This window comes from Pelophylax lessonae (genome assembly GCF_965119305.1).
Source record: "Pelophylax lessonae genome assembly, chromosome: 13".
Taxonomy (NCBI): Eukaryota; Metazoa; Chordata; class Amphibia; order Anura; family Ranidae; genus Pelophylax; species Pelophylax lessonae.
In genome coordinates, this window is record NC_138780.1 from 66,304,625 (window position 1) to 66,325,380 (window position 20,756).

General features: G+C 47.8%; 1 protein-coding gene across 1 annotated transcript in view; it reads right to left on the reverse strand.

The window, feature by feature from the left end:
• The window catches only part of EXD1 (exonuclease 3'-5' domain containing 1), a gene marked incomplete at its 5' end in the record, with an annotated part of 442,032 nt that overhangs the window by 321,070 nt on the left and 100,206 nt on the right, over positions 1-20,756 (reverse strand). The window contains one exon of the mRNA XM_082242816.1: positions 6,567-6,649. Coding sequence (XP_082098942.1) covers positions 6,567-6,649 — 83 coding nt within the window. The remainder of the gene's footprint in view (positions 1-6,566; positions 6,650-20,756) is intronic.

Genomic DNA, 20,756 nt, shown 5'->3' on the forward strand with positions numbered 1-20,756 from the left:
GGCTACCGCGTGATCCACCGGAGGCGCCACACACCAACGCTCGTCGGTGGCAGGCGCAAACGGATAAAGCAATTTAAACTTATTTGGCACAGTAAAAGGCTTCTTTAAATTGCGCCACTGTTTATTAACAGTATGGTGAAATTCAGCAGGGCAGGGAAAAACCTACGCTGATTTGCGAGCCCTTTGTGTTCCGAAAGCAGACGTCCTAGCAGGATGAGTAGGCTCATCCTCCAAGTGCAAGGTGTCCTTTATGGAGGCAATCAGCTCATTCATGAGTGCAAGCTCTTCAGGCGAGCCAGGGGGAGAAACATCAACCCCCTGCACCTCAGGCTCTCCCTCAGACCCCGCAAGGTCCAAAGATGAGCGGGACCCGGAGAAGGGCACGCCAGCCCCAGCAGCCATATCGCCCTCTGAATCAGAGGAAATGGATAACCTGGTCCTTTTGAGGATCGTTCAGCCAGCAGCATCTGCACCTGAGACACCAAGGAAGCCACTACAGTGGTCAAATCGGCCCCTTCGGGGGGTGCAGCAGCCCCCTGGTCCCCCACCAGGGCGGGGGGAAACTTGCTATCCTGAGAATCCATGCCCCAGTACAGAAAAGCAATAAAGGTACTGGCCCTTTAAAACCTCGGCGAGCACAGCCCACCGCACACTGCTGTATGCACTGACCCCGCAGGGAAGACAAACACTGAGCAAGGAATGACAGGACAGACAGGTAAAAACCTGGAGAGAGCACACCAGACCGATGCCACCGATCGCTGTTCCCAGGGAAAGAGGAAGTGATGCAATGCTGACTGATAGATATAGCCTATGAAAGGCTCCAGCAAAATGGCCGCTCGGCAGAGGAAAAAAGGCTACTAGAAAATGGCGCCGCCATGTGCATGGACAGTATCGCCCGCCAAAATGGCGGCGAATGGCGCCAAAAACACGGCGCTGCATTGAGACAGGGCCGGTCATAGTATACAGTCAAATAAAAATGGCGGATCGCCGCAGCGATCACCGCACACACACATGTCTGTACTCAAACTGCACTCAGAGCATAATAAAACAGCAGAGCAGGATGCCCCCCCCCCCCCCCGCAGCCCACAGGCATGCAGCCACACAGGGATCTGACAGGGAGCCCGCAGTCACACAGACATGGAGGGTAAACACAGCCACAGACTGACACCCATACAGAAGGTCCCCACACAGAAGGTGCTTACCGTACCAGATGGCGTGGGGAGCCGTTTCCAGCGACAAACCGCTATCAGGGCAGACAGGGAGTGCCGCAGCCAGGACGCTTGTGGACCGCAGTCCACACAGGCAGCATCCCTGCAGCGAACAGGGATGGGTCGTTCAATGTGCCAGGGTAAAACCTAAGCTGAACGCTCGATGGCAGGCTGGGGATCCATCTGGCTCTCAGCCCTGGGATGCAGGGCGGCCAGTCCGAGACCCAGCTCCGCATGATGATTCTTCATCAGAAGATCTGTAAACTAAGGCTGACAAAATAACAGCTAGCCAGGAAAAGAGAAAATCACTTGAAATAAAATCAAAGAAGGGTAGAAGACTGAGCCCCAGCACAGGATAGCAGCTACTCCTAAGCTAGGCAAAGACAAACTGAGTTGGGAATGCTGGTGCAGGGAGGTATTGACTGAGGGGACAGCCCCTAGGGGTGTGTCTATGTTAAAAGCTTTGTATTAACAATTCTTGTTGCCTAGCTACTCCTACGGAGCAAAGGTCAATACCCATTGGTGACGAATTGGGAAGAAGCGGCGACTGTCGGAGGACGTAAGAGAAAATAAGCTTCAAAACCTCTCCTGGAGGGATTCACATCTGGTCGTTCTGAACATCTTATGTAGAAGTCATAACCCCCCCCCCCTCCTCCCCCCTTTCCCTTCCTCCCCTCTTTTCCCATCCCCCCCCCTTTTACCCCCCTCTATTTCTTAAGGATTGACATCCATCTACACAACGGTTTTATCCTTTCCAGCACCCCTCCTCGACCCCGGATCATGTGTCGGCGCGGCTCTGCTTTCCCTAAGTTTGCCCTTCTCGGACATGGCCGCAGCGCCACTTCCGGTTCTCTAGGGTGAATGAGTGCGTCCCCCTGGAGGGCGGAACATCCTCGTCTGCATGAGCCGCCTTTGACCTATGCGATGGCGGTGTCGGCGGCGAACATGTCGGAGGATTCTGGGCAATCTGGGGGAATCTTGCTGCGGGGGGCAAATGGACTTCCCTCCATTAGTGGGTCATGGGTGGAGACATTTCCTGGTGGTGAGACATACAGGGATTGGGCTGCGGTTCATGTAGGCGTTCCATCCTCCTACATATACACCTGCATTTTGGCCCACGCCTTCATTCCCCACTTTCTGTGGGGAGGTATGCATGTTGGGGCTGATAAGCAGGTAGGATACAACAGGATACTCATTTATTTGTCCTTATTACCGTCTTTTGAATGGAGACCTAACCTATGCATTCTTGTCCACTCACTCTCCTCTACATCAGTGGTTCTCAACTCCGGTCCTCGGGACCCACCAACAGGCCAGGTTTGCAAGATAACTAAATTACATCACAGGTGATCTCATTTGCTGCTCAGTGATTGTGGTATTCTAGTCTGCATCCCCCAAGGTAATACTTAAAATCTGGCCTGTTAGTGGGTCCCGAGGACCGGAATTGAGAACCACTGCTCTACATAATATCTCTGGCTTTGTCTATTTTAAACTTGACAACCCTGGTTGTGTTTTTTTTTTAGGATTAGATGTAGGGTTATTAACCCAGCATTATCTATGCTCCTTTTTATGAAAACTACAATAAGCCTCAATTTTGAGTTTGAAGGCTGACAAAAACTTCCCCTCTCTCTTGTGTGGGGTAAGTTTTTATAAACTTTTTTTTCATCCATATATGCGGTTCCCCCTCCAGGGGGTTATAATCAAACAAAAACGGGTTATGTGACATACTTGATTTTTTTAAGATCTCATTTTTCGTATTATATATCATATTTATACACTTTTTTCTAACTTTATGGTTCAAATAGCTTGTAAAAAATCCTTTGTTTTTTTTTTTTATTCCCGATTTTTTGAAATATTTTTTCCTATTAGATTTTTTCATTTTTTTTTTCTTTTCTTTTTTTTCTTTTTTTGTCTCCACCAGGTTTGTTCTCTGCCCATTGATACCCCTGCCCTTTGTAGTCCTTGGGTTGGGGCTTGCTGTCCATGTGCTGTCCAGGGACCATTGGGACTATACCAACCATGTAATAGAATCTGGGATAGAAATGTGGGTTGACTTTTTAAGTTTATGATTTATATTTTTTCTCCTTCGTACTATGCACATTTTCCATATGTTGAATATGTTAAATACAAATAACGTATCTGTTCCTTGTGTTGTGCATATAGATATATGCTAGAAGAGCTGTGGACTACTACTCTCCCTGAGGAAGACTAGTTCAAGTCGAAACGCGTAGGGATTTGGGGTCTCACACTCAGTTTCTTCTATGTGAATATATATGTATGGTTTTTGAACCTCCCTTGCTTTTGTCCTTGAACAAGCATATTGAGGTCATTACAAGTACCTGTTGATTTTATACTAAATATGTCTACATGTTTCCAATTTTTGTCTTTTTTCTTTGTATGAATTTTTGTAAAAAAGAGATTGTTTATATATATATATATATATATATATATATATATATATATATATATATGTCCTTTGCTTCACTGTTATTATCCTTTATATACAATATATTATGGTTTATACTTAAGGCATCTTCAAACATCTCACTCCCCCGTTCTTTTATTGGAAACAGCCCTTAGCCGGGTTAAGCTGTCCATGTGTTGTTCAGAGTAATCACAGAGATGATGGTCACTGATAACCAGCCATTTACAATAGTGTCTGACTTTTAAGCGGATTGCTATTCATGCTTGAGCCAAGGTACACACTGGAGAGAGACAAATTTTATCGAACTGAAATGCTGCAAAAGATTCACCAAAAGGTCGTTGACAATGTAAAGACTATGCTGCAACCAGAGAATGCTGGCAACTCACTCTCATTCACGACTGATTGCTGGTCAGGACAAACAGAATCACTAATGAGTCTTACATGCCATTTCATTGACAGCGGATGTACAAGAAGGCATTTGGTGTTGAATACAAAAGTGATGCAAGGATCCCACACTGGGGAGACAATTAGAGAAATGTTTCTAGGCATGCTAGAAGAATGGGGAATCACCAAAGATCGAGTGATGCTTGTGCTGTGATACAGTGGAACGAACATGGTTAAAGGTATGAGACTTGCTAAAGTGTCAGACCTCAGCTGCATGGCACACACCCTCCAACTGGTGGTAAATGATGGTCCGTCAAACCAGAAAGCTATGCTGGACATTATTAGCATGCTGAAGAAGTGCGCAGGCCATTACTACCATTCTGTTCTTGCCAAGCAGCGACTGAGGTGCATTCAGGAAGACCTTGGCCTACCCAAAAACAACCTGATACATGCTGTTCCAACACAATGGAACGTGAATATGGACTTGGAGGACATTCTTGTCCTACTGCAGATCAGTGGGACATAGAAGCCAACATTATTGAGACACTCGTACCCATTGAGGAAGTGACACTGGAGGTGAGTCATTACAACTCATCTGTTTCCTCTGTGATCCCATGTGTGAGAGTCCTGAAGATGCTTCTTCAACTGAATAAAGGACCCAACACACGTGGCATTAAAGCATGTAGGCAGGGCATGAGGGACAGCCTCGCCAAACGGTTTGAGAAGCATGAGGAGAATAAAAATGTTGTGCTTGCATTTCTTTTGGATCCTCAATACAAGAACCATCCTTTCCGTTCTGATGTATTGGCCAAGACAAAACAATGGCTGACAGAAGATATTCAACAGAAGGTGCAGGAGTTTCCTCCTGACGAAAAGAAAAGTCAAGAAGAAAAGGTTTCTGATGTGGAAGAGCAGGATGCAGGAGAAAAATGTCCCAAAAGACAACAGACAGAAGAGAAAATTCATTGTGGTCAAATAGATGCCATGTTCAGCCTGGATGATGAACTTTATCTCTATTTGAAGGAACCAGTAATTGACAGAAGAAGTGATCCTCTTCAGTAGTGGAAAGAAAATGAGGAACACTACAAAAGACTTGCTTCTCATGCTAGAAGATACCTTTCTGTTCCTCCTTCCTCAGTACCAAGTGAGTGTGTTTTTAGTGAAGTGGCAGCAATTTATAAAAATAAAAGAAGCCGTTTAACTGGTGAACATGCTGAAATGTTATGCTTTCTGCACTATAATATTGTTCTACTTAACTGTTGTAGTAGTGTTTGTCCACCAGTCCACTGACTCCACTCCAATCCACTGTCTAGCTTTTGTCTAGCTATTTTTTCTAGCAGTTTTTCACTGACTGCGCTGCAGTCAGTGCAAAACTGCTAGAAAAAAAGCTTGACAGTAGATTGGAGTCAGTGGACTACTGCTGCTGCAGTAGTGCGCCACTCACTGCTGCAATAATTTTATATCACTACTGCAGTAGTGTTTTAAAATTATTGCACTGAGTGAGTGCCCTACTGCAGCGGTAGTCCACTGACTACAGTCTAATCCAATCCACTGTGTAGCACTAGCTAGCTGTTGCCTAGCTTTTTTTCTAGCAGTTTTGCACTGACTGCAGTAGTTGCAGTGAGTGCCCTACTGCAGCGGTAATCCTCCACTGACTCCATTTCAATCCACTGTGTATGTGTAGCGGTTGTTGCCTAGATTTTTTTCTAGCAGTTTTGCACTGACTGCACTGCAGTAGTGAATTAAAATTATTGCAGTGAGTCCACTACTGCAGCACTTTATTATGCATTAATGCACAATCAGATTATGTGAAATCCAAATGTCCCTGCAATTGAAGTTTTCCTATCAGTTTTCATGCAGTTAAGGTGTGAAGAACGAGCCCTTAATGTTAAAATTGTTAATAAAAGTTTTACATGTTCAGTAACAGATTTGTGTTGAAATTTGCTTTTATTTTGCAAAATTTTAAATGTGCCAAAATATCAGACAATATCGGCCGATACCGATATGTCCGATATCGGTTGATCACTAGTTCAAACCCCTCTCTCCTCAAATCACTATCACATGCAATGCAGGCCTCAAAATGTAGTGGCAACAGAAGTCCTCCAATGTGAACAGAGCTGAGGAGGAGCCTCACACAGCCTTGCATATGAATGAGCTGCAAAATATAAGGCCTCTGCACACGGGACTCCAGTAAAAATTTGAGACAGTCCCAAACAATTCAGGACTGTTGTGAGGTATGCTGGAGTTTACCAGCATTTCACCAGCTGACCCATGAGAAGAGAAGCAGTTTTGAATTTAACTAAAGCTAGTCAACACTAGCCCTTATTGCTTTTCAGCGCTTTGGGGTGCATTCTTGCACAACTTTCTGGTAATAGCAATGTGCTAAACAGTAAATTGTGGGTTTCATTTATAGTACTTTCATTTTTTAACTGAAACAAAGAAAACTATCACTTGAAAAAGGTCAAAATCCATAAAGATTTTGATGCCTATTTTCTTTGCAGTTCTTTCCAATTTTCTGATGTAAGCAATATGACATGGATACTATAACTAACCTGCACATTTAATTGCCCAAAAAAGATTAGAAGGCTCCTCCGGGTGATTACCCTGGGCAATCTTCAGGGACAGTAGGTGATTTCTAAGGGTAAAAAAAAAAAAAAAGATTACGTTACAAAAAAAAAAAGCACTGCACAGAAGACAGAACAAGATTTATATAGATTTTAACTAATCCAGAAAAGTAACGTTTTACAGAATTATCATTTAGGGTTGAACAATGTTTAACAGGAAAGGACCGTTTTTTTCAATGCACACTACCTAAAGTGGTTGCAAGCTCTCACTGGGCTCTGCAATGTGCAAGTTAAGCTCTCTGCCCCTTTTTTTTCCTGACAGCTCAAACGAGCTCTATAAATTCTGGACTTTGAACGAATGCAGAGATGAGAACACTGCAGATAAACAGGTACAACTTATGTTGGAGGATTTTTTTCATCTCTGTGTATCACCTGAGGGCCAGTCATTTCATTGGGTATATGTAAGGGTTTACAATCAATTTAAGGCTGCATATTCCAGGTATGTTTTGTATTGCTACTACAGTCTTCCAGGTCCTGGTGGCTGTCCTGGTGCAAAGTAACCACAGGGGATCACTCTCTTGGCAAAGTTGTCAGCTGCTTTGAATTTTCTCAATGAGCTCAAAGCATTCTCCGATTGGACAAGGTGCAGCAATGACATCACGATCTCCACCTCAACCAATCAGAGGACGTTTTGCATTAATTGACAAAAATGCCATGTGGCGAATACCACACCTGATTTCCAGCTTCTTATTTTTTAAACGTAACCACTTGCCGACCGCCGCACGACTATTTACTGCGGCAGTCAGTTCCCTACAGGCAAACTGAAGTAGGGCTACGTCGCTCATTCCCGCCGCTCTGGGGCGCACTCCCGCGTGCCCCCGCTGATGGCTTGATTGGGTTCAAAACCGATCAGTCATCAGGTCCAGACCAATGATTTTTGGTCTGGACCGGTTGATCGGTCCTGCCCAATCAGATTCTATGCTGAGCCTGTGTAATGTAAACACAGGCTCAGAAAAGACCTGCTCTCCCCTCCCATGATCCTTTTAAGATTCATCAAGAGGAGAGAGCACATCTAACTGAGTACTGCACCAAGCACACCCACACACACTTAGATATGCACATTTCACCCCCGACTGCACCCCCCAGTTAACCCCTACACCCCCTGTCACAACACACACTGTATACTGTATATAGCATTTTCCCATATACCTGTATGTGTGATTTGTGACCAGGTGTAGCGCTTGCGGCCGTTCCTTTTACACTTAGGATACCTGCCACCCCCTCCCTAATAAAGATTTAACCCCCTGATCCCCCCTAATCACCCCCAGTTAACCCCTTCCCCCCCTGTCACATTGCACACAAATAAACAAGTAATATAGTGTTCTACTGTATTTTCTATTAGTGTGATTGTGACTTGAGTTAGTGCTAGCTACTTAGTTTCTGCCCTAAGGAGGTTTAGGGTCCCCACCACCCATCCCCAATAAAGATTTGACCCCCTGATCCCCCCTGATCACTCATACACCCCCTGTCACAACACACACTGTATACAGTATATAGCATTTTATACCGTATAAGTGTGACTTGTGACCAGGTTTAGCGCTTGCGGCCGTTCCTTTTATCCTTAGGATACCCGCCACCCCCCCATAAATATTTAACCCCCTGATCCCTCCTGATCACCCCCACTTAACCCCTTTCCCCCCTGTCACATTGCACACTAATAAACAAGTAATAACGGAGTCCTCTGACAGTCGCCGCCCCTCAAATAGTTTTCACCAATGGGGTATTGACCTCCTATCCATAGGAGCAAGCTAAGCATAAGACTTGTTAAAAAACAAAACAATTTGCATAGACACACCTGTAGGGGGCTGTCCCACTGGTCCAATACCCCCCTTCTATCAGCATTCCCAACTCAGTTTGGTAGCAAGCAGTACATAGTCCAAAAAACCCCAAAAGAGGGGCGGGGGCGGCGACTGTCAGAGGACTCAGAGAAAGGAATTTTACGGTAAGATTTTACAAAAATTCAGTTTTTTCTTACGTCCTCTGACAGTCGCCACACCTCAAATAGTCTTCACCAATGGGATGTCCCAAAGCAGTGAAGACATGAGGGGTGGGAAGCGCAACCATCACAAAAGGCAACGCAGCACCCAGGTCAGAGAAAGGAACCTTAATCGGAACCAGAAAGGTAAACTTTAGCTGGAAATATTTTGATGCGTGCCAAGCTGCATGGGGGACTGGCAGTGCCAGATTTTGAGAAATATCTACAAGCATCTATTATGACCCAGGTTTTGGACTGGAAACATAACCTGGGTACTAAGTTGTGGGTGCAGTTAGAATGTGATCTTGCTGAGACTTCTTTGTATCGTCAACTTTGGATTCCTCCAAAGTGTAGAACTTATGCATCTGGAACGTCTCCCTTATCCACCTCTGTTTTCCTTAAATGGGACACATGGAATAAACGTTTCAAGCTACACTACAATTCACCCTTGATGCCTCTCCTAGGCCATAATTATTTCATCCCGGGTCTGCATGATCTTTCTTTTCAACATTGGCTGCCGTATTCTATAAATACTTTGTTACACCATGCCTCCTCCTCTCAGGGAATACTCCCTGTATCCACCTTTCCTCGTTACTCTGCATTGTCTTTGAGACCTTTGGCAATATAACCAACTGAGGCAGTTCGTCAAAAGCCTTCCACAACCTCTACGTACGCTGAGCTCACTAAACTGGGTAGAAAAACTCCTGGTATCTGATCGTCCTCAAAAAGGTGCTTTGTCCCAAATGTATAAAAGCGCTCATTGCCATGGAGCCTCTCCAACAGTTGCCCTCTTTGCAGCGCTGGGAAACTGACTTGCAACTGCCACTCACGGATTCCGTGACTAATTCTATACTTACCCTTTGCCACTCTTCTGCAATCTCTGCCAAAACAGCGGAGATGAACTATAAACTTCTTATGAGATGGCATTTTTCACCAGTGAGATTGCATCGAATGTTTCCTTCCTCTTCCCCTCTGTGTTGGAGGGGTTGTGGACAACCAGCCCCTATGCTCATATATGGTGGTCGTGTCCGATCCTATGTACTTATTGGTCCTTGGTGCTATCACTCATAGAAACTATCCAGGGTTCCCCGGTTGCTGCTGACCCCTGGTCTGTTCTATTTCATGATACGACGGTTCCGCCCCATAGGTATAGAAGGTCAATTACACCTCGCCTCCTCAATGCGGCTAAGGCTCTTATTCCTTTATATTGGAAGAATCCAGTGGCTCCACCTATAGCTCTTTGGCTGCATTCTGTTGACCATACGCATCGCCTGGAGGACATGACCTACGATTTCAGGGGTCATGCCCCTCAGGCTCATAAGATTTGGGCATGCTGGCTTGCCTTCACCCAATCTAAGAAATACGCTGAGCTTTTTGATGAGTAGTCATCTGTGATATTTTGTTATGTTGCAACTTTTTGGTTACGCCATGAGTCTCCCTCCTTTTCTTCTCCTTCCCCCCTCCTTTTCTTCAACCTCTTCCTTTTTTTTTTTTTTTCTTTTGCCTGTCTTGTTTGTGGTCGTGGGCTCTCTGCCCTTGGGTTTTTTAATACCTCCTGTCAACTGTGTTGCCTGATAGGCGAACCATCTGATACATGGAACCTGGTTTATGCTGCCGCAGAGATTCAGGATCACGTAAGGGTTATTTGTCTGATATGGGCATGTATGGTTGTTTGTCAGTGGACGATGGAATTTTCATGGTCCGTATATAATGGTTTTACTGGTTTAGTTTAAAGGTTTCTTATCTGGATGCTATTCTTGGTAGAGTACTGTGTATCTGATTTGTCTAAATGTATTTTTTTTTTAATTTGTTTTTCAATATGTAGGTTCCTATTATTATTATTTATATTTTTGAAGACCTATCCCCTTCCCAACGACCCCCCCCCCTTTTTTTTTTTTTTCTGACTTCTTGGGAAATTTTGCACTTAATGTTTTGATAATATCACAATGAGAAACCCTCTTTGGGTTTTTTTATTTTTTTTTCTCACAAGTTTTTCCTTCACGATAATCTTTTCACTTCTTGGGAAAGTACTCACTTAATGTTTTTGATAATATCACGAGAAACCCTCTTTGGTTTTTTTTTTTTTCTCTCATAAGTTTCTCCTTAATGATAATTTTTTGGGTAATTTTTCACTTAATGTTTTAATATTAATATCACAATGAGAGACCTCCTTACCCCCTTTTTTTTTTCTGTTTCACAAGTTTTTCCTTCACGATAATTTTTTTGACTTATTGGGAAATTTTTCACAAAATGTTTTGATAATAATATCACAAGAGAGACCCTTTGGGGCCTTTTTTTTTTTCCTACCCTTTGGTTTAGGAACTATTAAGGTGCAGTAAAGCTGGTATTTGACACAGATGTATAGAGGTATAAACCTAATTTTATTTGTTGTTTTTTTTTTTTTTTTTTTTTCATGTATTGTCGAAGAAAAATTTCATAAAAACATAGCCTTGAGCAGGGTAGGAATGACCGCCGATGAGAGACCCCGATCTCTCAGGACCTGGCTTTCAATAGCCACGCCGTTAAAGCCAGCGACTGTAAAGCAGGATGGAAGATTGGCCCCTGAGACAGTAGATCATCTCGTAACGGGAGCCGCCATGGAGGCTCGACGACCAGTTGTATGATGTCCGCGTACCAAGACCGGCGCGGCCAGTCCGGGGCCACCAGAATCACCAACTGCCGTTCCGAGACCAACCTGCAAAGGAACCTGGACAACAACTGAATCGGGGGGAAGGCATAAATCAGGCGATACTGATTCCAAGGCACCACCAGTGCATCCGAGGCGTCTGCCAGAGGATCGCGTGTTCTTGCCACAAACCGTCCCACCTTGTTGTTTAGACGAGACGCGATCAGAGCCACATCCGGGGATCCCCATCGCGCAAACAGCATCTGAAACACCTCCGGGTGTAGGGAACATTCCCCCTGGTCCAGGGTCTGGTGGCTCAGGTAATCGGCCTGCCAATTCTCCACAGCTGGAATGTGAACTGCCGAAATCACCGGAACGTGCGTCTCGGCCCAAGAAAGAATCCTGGTCACTTCCTGGGCCGCCAGGGTACTCCTGGTGCCCCCTTGGTGATTGATGTAAGCCACCGCAGTGGCGTTGTCCGTCTGCACCCGTACAGGGCGGCCCCGCAGAAGATTCGACCAATGGAGCAAGCACAGTCTGATCACTCGCAGTTCCAAGATGTTTATTGGCAGGGAGGATTCCTCCTCCGACCAAGTGCCCTGGGCAGACAGAGTGCCCAGGACACAACCCCAGCCCGACAGGCAGGCGTCCGTGGTGACCACCGTCCATAACAACGGCCGGAAGGACTTTCCCTCCGTCAGAGCCGGAGACCGGAGACACCACAGAAGATCCTCTCTGACTCGGCGGCTCAAAGATATCCTCCTTTCCAAGGACTGAGGATGCCTGTCCCACCTGGTCAGAATCTCCGCTTGCAGAGATCCTGTGTGGAACTGTGCAAATGGTATCGCCTCAAAGGCCGACACCATCAACCCGAGGGACCGCATGCAGGTCCTGAGTGATGAGGATTCGTCGTCCCTGAGGGACCTGACCTTGTTCTGTAGAATCCGGAGCTTGTCCTCCGGAAGAAAAACTTTCGCTTGGGCGGAATCCAGGACCATCCTTAAGTAAGGGAGACGAACAGAAGGGGACAAAGTCCACTTCTGAACATTGATGGTCCACCCGAACTCCTGGAGCGTCTGAACCGTAGTGGACAGATCACGTAACAGACACTGGTTGGCATTCGACCTTAACGGGAGATCGTCCAGATATCCCAAGATCGCAATTCCCTGCGCCCGTAACAGGGCCAGAACAGGAGCCAACACTTTGGTAAAAACCCTTGGAGCCGAAGCGAGACCGAAAGGTAATGCCATAAACGGATAGTGTTCCTCCACGATTGCGAAGCGGAGGTATCTCTGATGACCCTCGAATATGGGGATGTGTAGATACGCATCCTTGAGATCGATGGAAGCCAGAAAATCTCCCGTGCTCAGGGAGGCCACCACCGAGCGGAGGGATTCCATGCGGAACTTTTGAACCCGCACAAAGTGGTTCAGAGCTTTCAAGTCCAGAATAGGATGTACCTTGCCCTCCTTTCTGAGCACAGTGAACAGATATGAATAAAAACCCCGAAATCTGTCCCGATGCGGCACCGGGACGATAACCCCCTGGGCGAGGAGATCCTGAACCGCCCGATGAAGATATTGTAAACGATCTGGGGTCAAATGAAGATTTGAGGGAAAGAATCTGTCCGCTGGACGCGAAAGGAATTCGATCTTGTAACCTGACCTCATGATTTCCTGAACCCACCTGTCTGGAATCTGGAGCACCCAAGGTTCGAGAAAACCGCGCAGACGTCCCCCCACCCCTGGATCTGGTGAGGGCGTCCCTTCAGGTCGAGGCAGACTGGCCCGCCGCGCCAGCGTGGGCGGCTTTTAACTTGCCCACCCAAGGCTTCTTCTGGCCACCATGGCCTTTGAAGGATTTGCCCTTGTCCTGTGCCTTGAAGGCACGAAAGGACCCCTGATTAGGTTTAAAGGAAGGGCCCCGCTTACCGCGGAAAAACTTACCCTTGGGATTCTGGGGCAGCAGAGTGCTCTTACCCCCAGTGACTCCTTTAACCAATTCGTCCAGGGAGTCCACAAAAAGGCAAGTTCCCGCATAAGGGATGTTAGACAGTCCAGTGGTGTCCAAACTTTTTCAAAGGGGGCCAGATTTGATGAATTGAACATGCGTGAGGGCCGACCATTTTGCCTGACATATAAATACATACATATACACACATATATATATATATATATATATATAGGAAATAATAAGCATCAGTACTTTATGAATAAAATCACACTTACTGAAACAGGCAGTAGGATTGTAGAAGTGACACCTCTTCGGTCAGCTCCATACATACATACACACACACACACACACACACACACATATATATATATACACACACACACACATATATCACACTTACAGAAACAGGCAGTAGGATTATAGAAGTGACATCTCCTCGGTCAACTCCATAGGATCCATGGTCGGCTCCTACAGGTGGCTGTGTGCGATGAAGGAGAGAAGGCATTCTGCACTCCCGCGCAGTCGTGGGCGGCCCGGGGAGATAGAGCCGAGCGGGGGGCAGAGCGGGACTCGGGAGCAGCCGAGCGAGGCCAGAGGCCCTACCCCCGAGCCATCACATCGGCATAGGGGCGGGGATGTGAGGAGGCATTCATAAGAGGCATTGACAAAAGTCAGCAGTGTCTCAGGGGGCCGTACAAAACTAAAGGACGGGCCGCAACTGGCCCGCGGGGCAGACTTTGGACATGACTGTTAAGACACCATCTACCTGGAAGTTTGGTCAGCCGACCAGCTCTTCAGCCATACCAATCGACGGGTTATCACCGCGATAGCAGATAGTCGCGTGGCCAAAGGGGCCTCATCCAAGGCCGCGTCACACAGGAACAGAACAGCCTGAAAATCTGGTCCACCATCTCCAACGTAGCAGGAGGAGCGGAATCAGCCACAAGGGTGCGTTTGAGCACCTTAGCCCAATCTACCACAGCCTGAGACACCATGACAGGGGCGAAAATAGGTTTCATCAAGGAACCCGTTACCATATAGGAGTGGCGAGCAAGAGATTCCATCCGCCTATCCGTAGGGTCCCTAAACAATGGAGAATCCTCCACGGGCATAAGAGTGGCCTTGTTCAACCTGGACACCGTGTGATCCACCTTAGGGGCCACAGTCCAGCGCAAATCCGTAGGAGACGCAAAGGGATAACGGAACTGAAACCGTTTTGGTACCACAAAAGGGCGCTTTAAATTGCGCCATTGTTCGTTCACCGTTTCGTGAAAAAGACTGAACAGAAGCTGCAGGCTAAGGAAAAATGGTTGCCTATAGGAAAGAATGGGAGGCTTCGGCAAAATGGCCGCCGACGTGCTCGGAAAGATCACCTCACAGGCTGCATCCCTGAGGACAGGGAAGGGTCGTTTTTGAGGCCAGGGCGAACGCATAGCCTATTAAACGCTCGATGGCGAGCTGGGATTCCATCTGACCCTCGGTCCTGGAGATCCAGGACGATCAGTCAGATTCCTAGCTCCGCAAACGCCGTCTTCATCCGAAGATCCGACTAACTAACGCTGACAAAATAAACAGCTAGTAATGCAAAGGAAAAAAATGACATTTTCAGAAAATAAAATCATAAAGAGAAGAAGGCTGAGACTGTAGCCCCAGCACAGGGAAGCATATCTACTCCTTAACTAGGCAGAAGTCAAACTGAGTTGGGATGGCTATTGCAGGAGGGGAATTGGACCAGTGGGACATGTCCGCCCCCATGGGTGTGTCTATGTAAATGCTTTGTTTCTAACAAGTCTTATGCCTAGCTACTCCTGTGGAAGATGAAGTCAATACCCATTGGTGAAGACTGTATGAGTGGGCGGCGACTGTTGGAGGACGCAAGAGAAACCAAGGTTATGGCAAACACTGGCTTCAAAATTGAACCGGCCATGGTAAAAAGGTATAGGACCAGAGATTCCACTCTCTTGTCAACAGCGTCCTTAAAGGACGGAGAGTCCTCCAACGGTATTAGTGTGGCTTTATTTAACCTAGAAACCTTAGAATCCACCACCGGAGGAACAGTCAGGAACTCTTCAAAGGGATACCTGCGTTTTGGAGAACCCCACTGACTTCCGACATTGTCATCAAAATAGGTGAGAAAGGGGAAAACCTTAAGTAAATATGGAGATTTAGCCACACAATATGGCCTTATCCTGCTTAAGCCCACCACTGCGTCAATAGTACCCCATTTTCAGTGGGTCCTACACTACTCATAGAAAAATTTGATTTTTGTCTTACCGTAAAATCCTTTTCTCTGAAGTTCGTTGATGTACGCAGTCTCTGTTCTTCATAACAGTAGGTTACACTGCCCCCTACAGGAGTAAGACACTAGGCAGAAAAAAAGTTCTGGCTCCGTCTAGGTATGAACAGACGACCAGGTAGCCGCCTTGCAAACCTGATTGCGAAAGGCCCCCCGAGTAGAATGCGCCTTAACAGGGAAAGGTGGAACCTGACCCTTAATTGAATAAGCCTGCATAACCGTCTGTCTGATCCATCTGGAAATAGTCGCAGCAGACGCAGGTAGCCCTTTACTTGGTCCAAGAGTACAAAGAGCGAATCCGACTTCCGAAAAAATTCAGTAGTCACCAAGTAGTGTGTGTAGTGCAAATTCCTTGGGATGTTGAGGCTTAGGATTAGGACACAAGGAAGGCAACACAATGTCCTCATTTAAGTGGAAACTAGAAACCACATTCAGAAGGAAGGATGGATCTGGACGAAGCACCACTTTATCCCTGTGAACCACTAGATAGGCAGAACGACAGGATAACGCCGCCAGTTCCGACACCCTGCACGCAGAAGTAATAGCCACCAAGAAGGCCACCTTCTAGGATAAGGTAAGCAGGGGAATCTCACAAATATTTTCAAAGGGAGGCTTCTGGAGAACCGACAGCACCAAATTAAGGTCCCAAGGTGGCAATGAAGGTCTTTCTAGAAGTTGCTTTACTTGCTTTAAGCAGAGTGAGAATCACTGAAGCAGACAATCCCGTCCTTCAGCACCTGGCTTTCAACAGCCAAGCCGTCAAAGCCAGCGACTGTAAAGCAGGATGGAAGATCGGCCCTCGAGAAAGTAGATTCTCCCTGAGAAGAAGTCATCAAGGAACGTCTACGAATAGACTGACCAGGTCAGCGTATCAAGCTCAGCGATTCCAGTCCGAAGTCATAAGGATGCCCGGAATCCCTTCCGCCTCGATCCAGCGAAGAAGTCTTGGCAGCAACTTGAGGGGGTGAAAAGCATAAATCAGCTGATACACTGACCCCACGGAGCCACTAGCGCGTCTGTGGCATCTGCAGGAGGGTCCAGAGATTGGGTCACAAACCTGTGCACTTTCCTGTTGATCTGAGACGCCAATAGATCTACGTCTGAACTGTCCCAACGAAGGAACAACTGCTGGAACACTTTCGAGTGGAGAGACCATTCCGCTGGATCCAAGGTCTGCCGACTGAGGTAATCCTCCTGCCAATTTTCCACTCCTGGAATGTGAATGGCGGAAAGAGCTGGAACAGAGCGTTCCACCCATCGAAGGATGCTCGCCACCATTAAGGCCGCAAGGACACTCTTGGTGCCCCCTTGGTGATTGACCTAAGCCACAGCCGTGGCATGTCCGATTGAATGCGCACTGGACAGCCTTGAAGGTACTCAGTCCAGTGGACTAGGCAAAGCCTGATCGCTCTCAGCTCCAGAACATTGATCGGTAATCTGAATTCCTCCAGAGACCAGACCCCTTGAGCAGAAAGCTTGCCTAGAACACCTCCCCACCCCGATAGACTGGCATCCGTGGTGATCACTGTCCAATATAGGGGGAGGAGGGGTTTTCCTAGACTGAGCGTCAGGGACTGAAGCAACCATATCAGGGACCCCCTGGTCCCCTGGCTCAGCTGAATCTGGTTGTCCAGGGAATTTGGATCTTTGTTCCATTTGAGAATGATTTCCTTCTGCAGGATTCTCATGTGGAATAGAGCGAAAGGGACTGTCGCGAAGGACGACTATCAGTCCCAGAACTCTCATACAAGTCTGAAGGGATGACCATTTGTTGGACAGCAATAGCTGAATCGCAGTCTGGTGCTTCTGAAGTTTTTCCGGAGGAAGAAACACCCTGGCTGAGGAGGAATCTGAAGTTAGGCCCAGATAGTCCAGTCTCATAGGAGGAACCAGGGATGACTTCTGAAGGTTCAGAATCCACCCAAACTCCTCCATAGTTTTCATGGTGATCTCCAAGTTTGTCACCAGCACCGTGGGAGACTCTGCACGGAGAAGTAGCTCGTCCAGGTAACTCAAGACCAATATCCCCATTGGCGTAACGATGCCAGGACCGGAGCCAACACCTTTGTGAAAACCCGAGCAGCAGAGGCGGGACCAAATGGTAACGCTACAAACTGATAGAGATCCTCTCCCATATGGCAAAACAGAGAAACCCTTAATGTCCTGCACATATCGGAATGTGAAGGTAGGCATCTTTGATGTTTATGGAGGCCAGGAAATCCTCCTGATGTAAGGAAACCACCACCGTGTAAATGGATTCCATCTTGCATTTCTGAACGCACACGAAGCAATTCAGTGCCGTTAGGTCCGGGGTTGGATGCACCTTGCCTTCTTTTCCTGGGAATCGTAAACAGGCTTGAGTAAAAGCCCTGAAAACATTCAGAAGACAGAACCAGAACTATTACTCCTTGTTGTAACAGGTTCTGTACCACCATAAAGAGAGCCTGTAAGAGATCCGGGGACAGTCGTACATTGGAATGGAAAAACCTTACCAGTGGGACAGATCGAAACTCGATCTTGTAACCGGACTGTATTACCTCGTGAACGCACTTGTCTTGTATACGGGATAGCAACAGGTCCGGAAACTGGCAAAGACGTCCCCCCACCCCAGATACGGGTGAGGGTGCACCTTCATGCCGAAGGGGTCTTATTCGCAGGTCTGGAGAAACGCGATTTCTGTGAGCCACCCGAGGAGGCCTTGAAGGACTTTGATCCTTTATCACTTGTCCCTGAGGGACGAAAAAAACATTTTGCCCTATAAGACCTTTGATAATGTCATCAAGGGTAGCCCCAAAAAAGGAGATCACCTTGAAGAGGTAGATCAGTCAAGGCCTTCTTCGAAGTCTGATCTGCAGACCAGCATTTTAGCCATATGTCTGAGGACCACCGCCGAAACCGACAGTCAGGCCAATATCGGAGCCGCGTCCAGCGAGGCATCGCAAACAAATTGCAGCCCCTGCACCAACTGGCCCGTCAGCTCAGCAAAGGCAGGGGGGAGCTGTACCCCATCCAGGTAACGGCATAGTAACTTAGCCCATTCAGTCAAGGTTTCTGACACAAGGGCAATAGTAAACACCGGTCTTAGTGCAGACCCCGCCAGGGAGTACATATTGCGGGCCACAAACCCTGCCTTTCTATCCGCCTGATCCTTAAAAGGATGGGGAATCCTTCACTGGGATCATGGTAGCTTTATTCAGTCTGGAGACCGGAGGGTCCACCTTAGGTGGCACAGTCCACTTATTAATAAAGGACTCCTCGGGGGCGTGTCCAAGATGGCGACTTGAGTGGACGTGTGGGACAGAGCTCTGCTGCCTAGCCCGCTTATTATCCTGTTTTTCTGCTGCCCTGTGACTTCTGGCCAGCCGTGTGTTTGCCAGCGAGTCTCCCCGGACTGCTATGACCAGGGGCCGGCAGTCTTCGTGTCCCGTAAGCCGCCCACGGAACAGGCCACTCCGGCCGGCGCGAAAGCGGGGCCTCGTGCTCCGTCCAACATGGCGACTCAGACCGAAGGGGATGACCCGGCGCTGCGGGAGACCAGTAACTTTAATGCCTTTATGCAGGCCATCACCTCCTGCCAAACGACGCTGACAGGGAAAATTGATTCAGTTCAAATGGACATCGACTTGATCCGCCGAGACATGGACAAATTCCGCTCTAGGCTGACTGAAGTGGAGCGCAGGGTGAGCGACACTGAGGACGTGCTGCGGGACCATTCTGCCTCACTACATACCCCGCGGGTCAAGGTCAAAGCCCTGGAGTACCGGGCCGAGGACTCTGAGAACCAGAACCGGCACAACAACTTGCGGATCCTGGGTCTCCCGGAGGGCGCTGAAGATCCACACCCTGCAGACTTTACGGAGAAACTTCTCCGCACCCTGCTCCCTCAGGCTGCCTTCTCCCCCCACTTTGCAGTGGAACGTGCCCATCGGATGCCGGTGCGACGAGGACCCCCCCTGGTTCCCCCCCTCGTACCTTTATCCTGCGGCTGCTCAACTTCAGGGATCGGGACCTGGTGCTCCGGGAGAGTCGGCGGCTAGAATCTCTGCGGTTCGAGGGGTCCAGGCTGATGATCTTCCCGGACTTCTCTGTTGAGACACAGAAGCAGCGCAAGTCCTTTGATCAAGTTCAGGCAGCCCTTCGTCAGCGGGGCCTGAAATACAGCATGCTGTTCCCAGCTTGTCTTCGGGTGCAGGACGGTGAGTCCCTTAAGTTCTTTACCTCGCCGGAGGAGGCCTCTTCCTGGCTGGAGTCACTGCCCAGGCGATAGGATTTCTGCACGGCTGAGTGGGATGGATGGATGGTCTCGTTCTGGGCTGCTGGCTCTCTGCTGATCTGTTTCTACCGCTTCGTGGCTGTTTCCCCATGGACTTCCTAGCTACTCCTGTTCTCCCCCACTGCCTTCCTGCTCGCCTGGAGGTTTGATGACTTTGAGGGCCTTCTGGCTGTCCTGGTTCCTGGACTGGCGGACTGCTGGAAGACCCCGGGACTTCTGGATTTTTTTTTTCTTTTTTTGCCCTGCTTTTTGCCGTTGGACGGACGATCCTTTTCCTTTTCTCCTTTTTTGGCTCTCCCTGACATTGGCGGATGGGGGGGTATGGGGGCTCTGATGGGGATTGGCGGCCTTAGCTCCCCCTTTTGTTTTCTCCCATGGTCATAGCGTATTTTCCATTTATGTCTCTCCTGTTTTTTTTTGTCTACTTTTCGGGCAACACTGCGGAGGCTCGTGGACTCAGGACTTGTCGCGGTTGCCGCTTTCCTGGTGCATGGTCCCCCATTGACCAATGGTTATGTTTTTTTTGGGGTCTCAGGCTCACCCGAGTTATTGGGGTGTTGCAGGGTGGGGGGAGTTCTCTTGGGAATGTTCTGTTCTTTTGTTTAACCATCTCTTTGCTCCTAGATTTGCCACCAGGGTATTGGGTCACGATTGTGCACATTGTTTGCTTTGCTACTACCTTGTTTTTTATATGTGGGGGTGCTGTGTGGTGGGGGGGGTGTGTGCTCTCGGGCTCAAGAGGTAATCCAGCAGCTGCACCCCGGTCATTACTTCTTCCGCTTGTCCTATATGGCTCCACTAAGAGTGTTAACCTGGAATGTGCGGGGCTTGAATTCTAAATTTAAGAGATCCCTTGTGTTTTCATTCCTACAAAAGCACCATCCGCACATTTGCATCCTACAAGAGACGCATCTCACAGGGGCCTGGGTTTTGTCTTTAAAAAGGTCGTGGGTTGGGTCCTACTACCATTCCACCTTTTCCTCCAATTCCCGGGG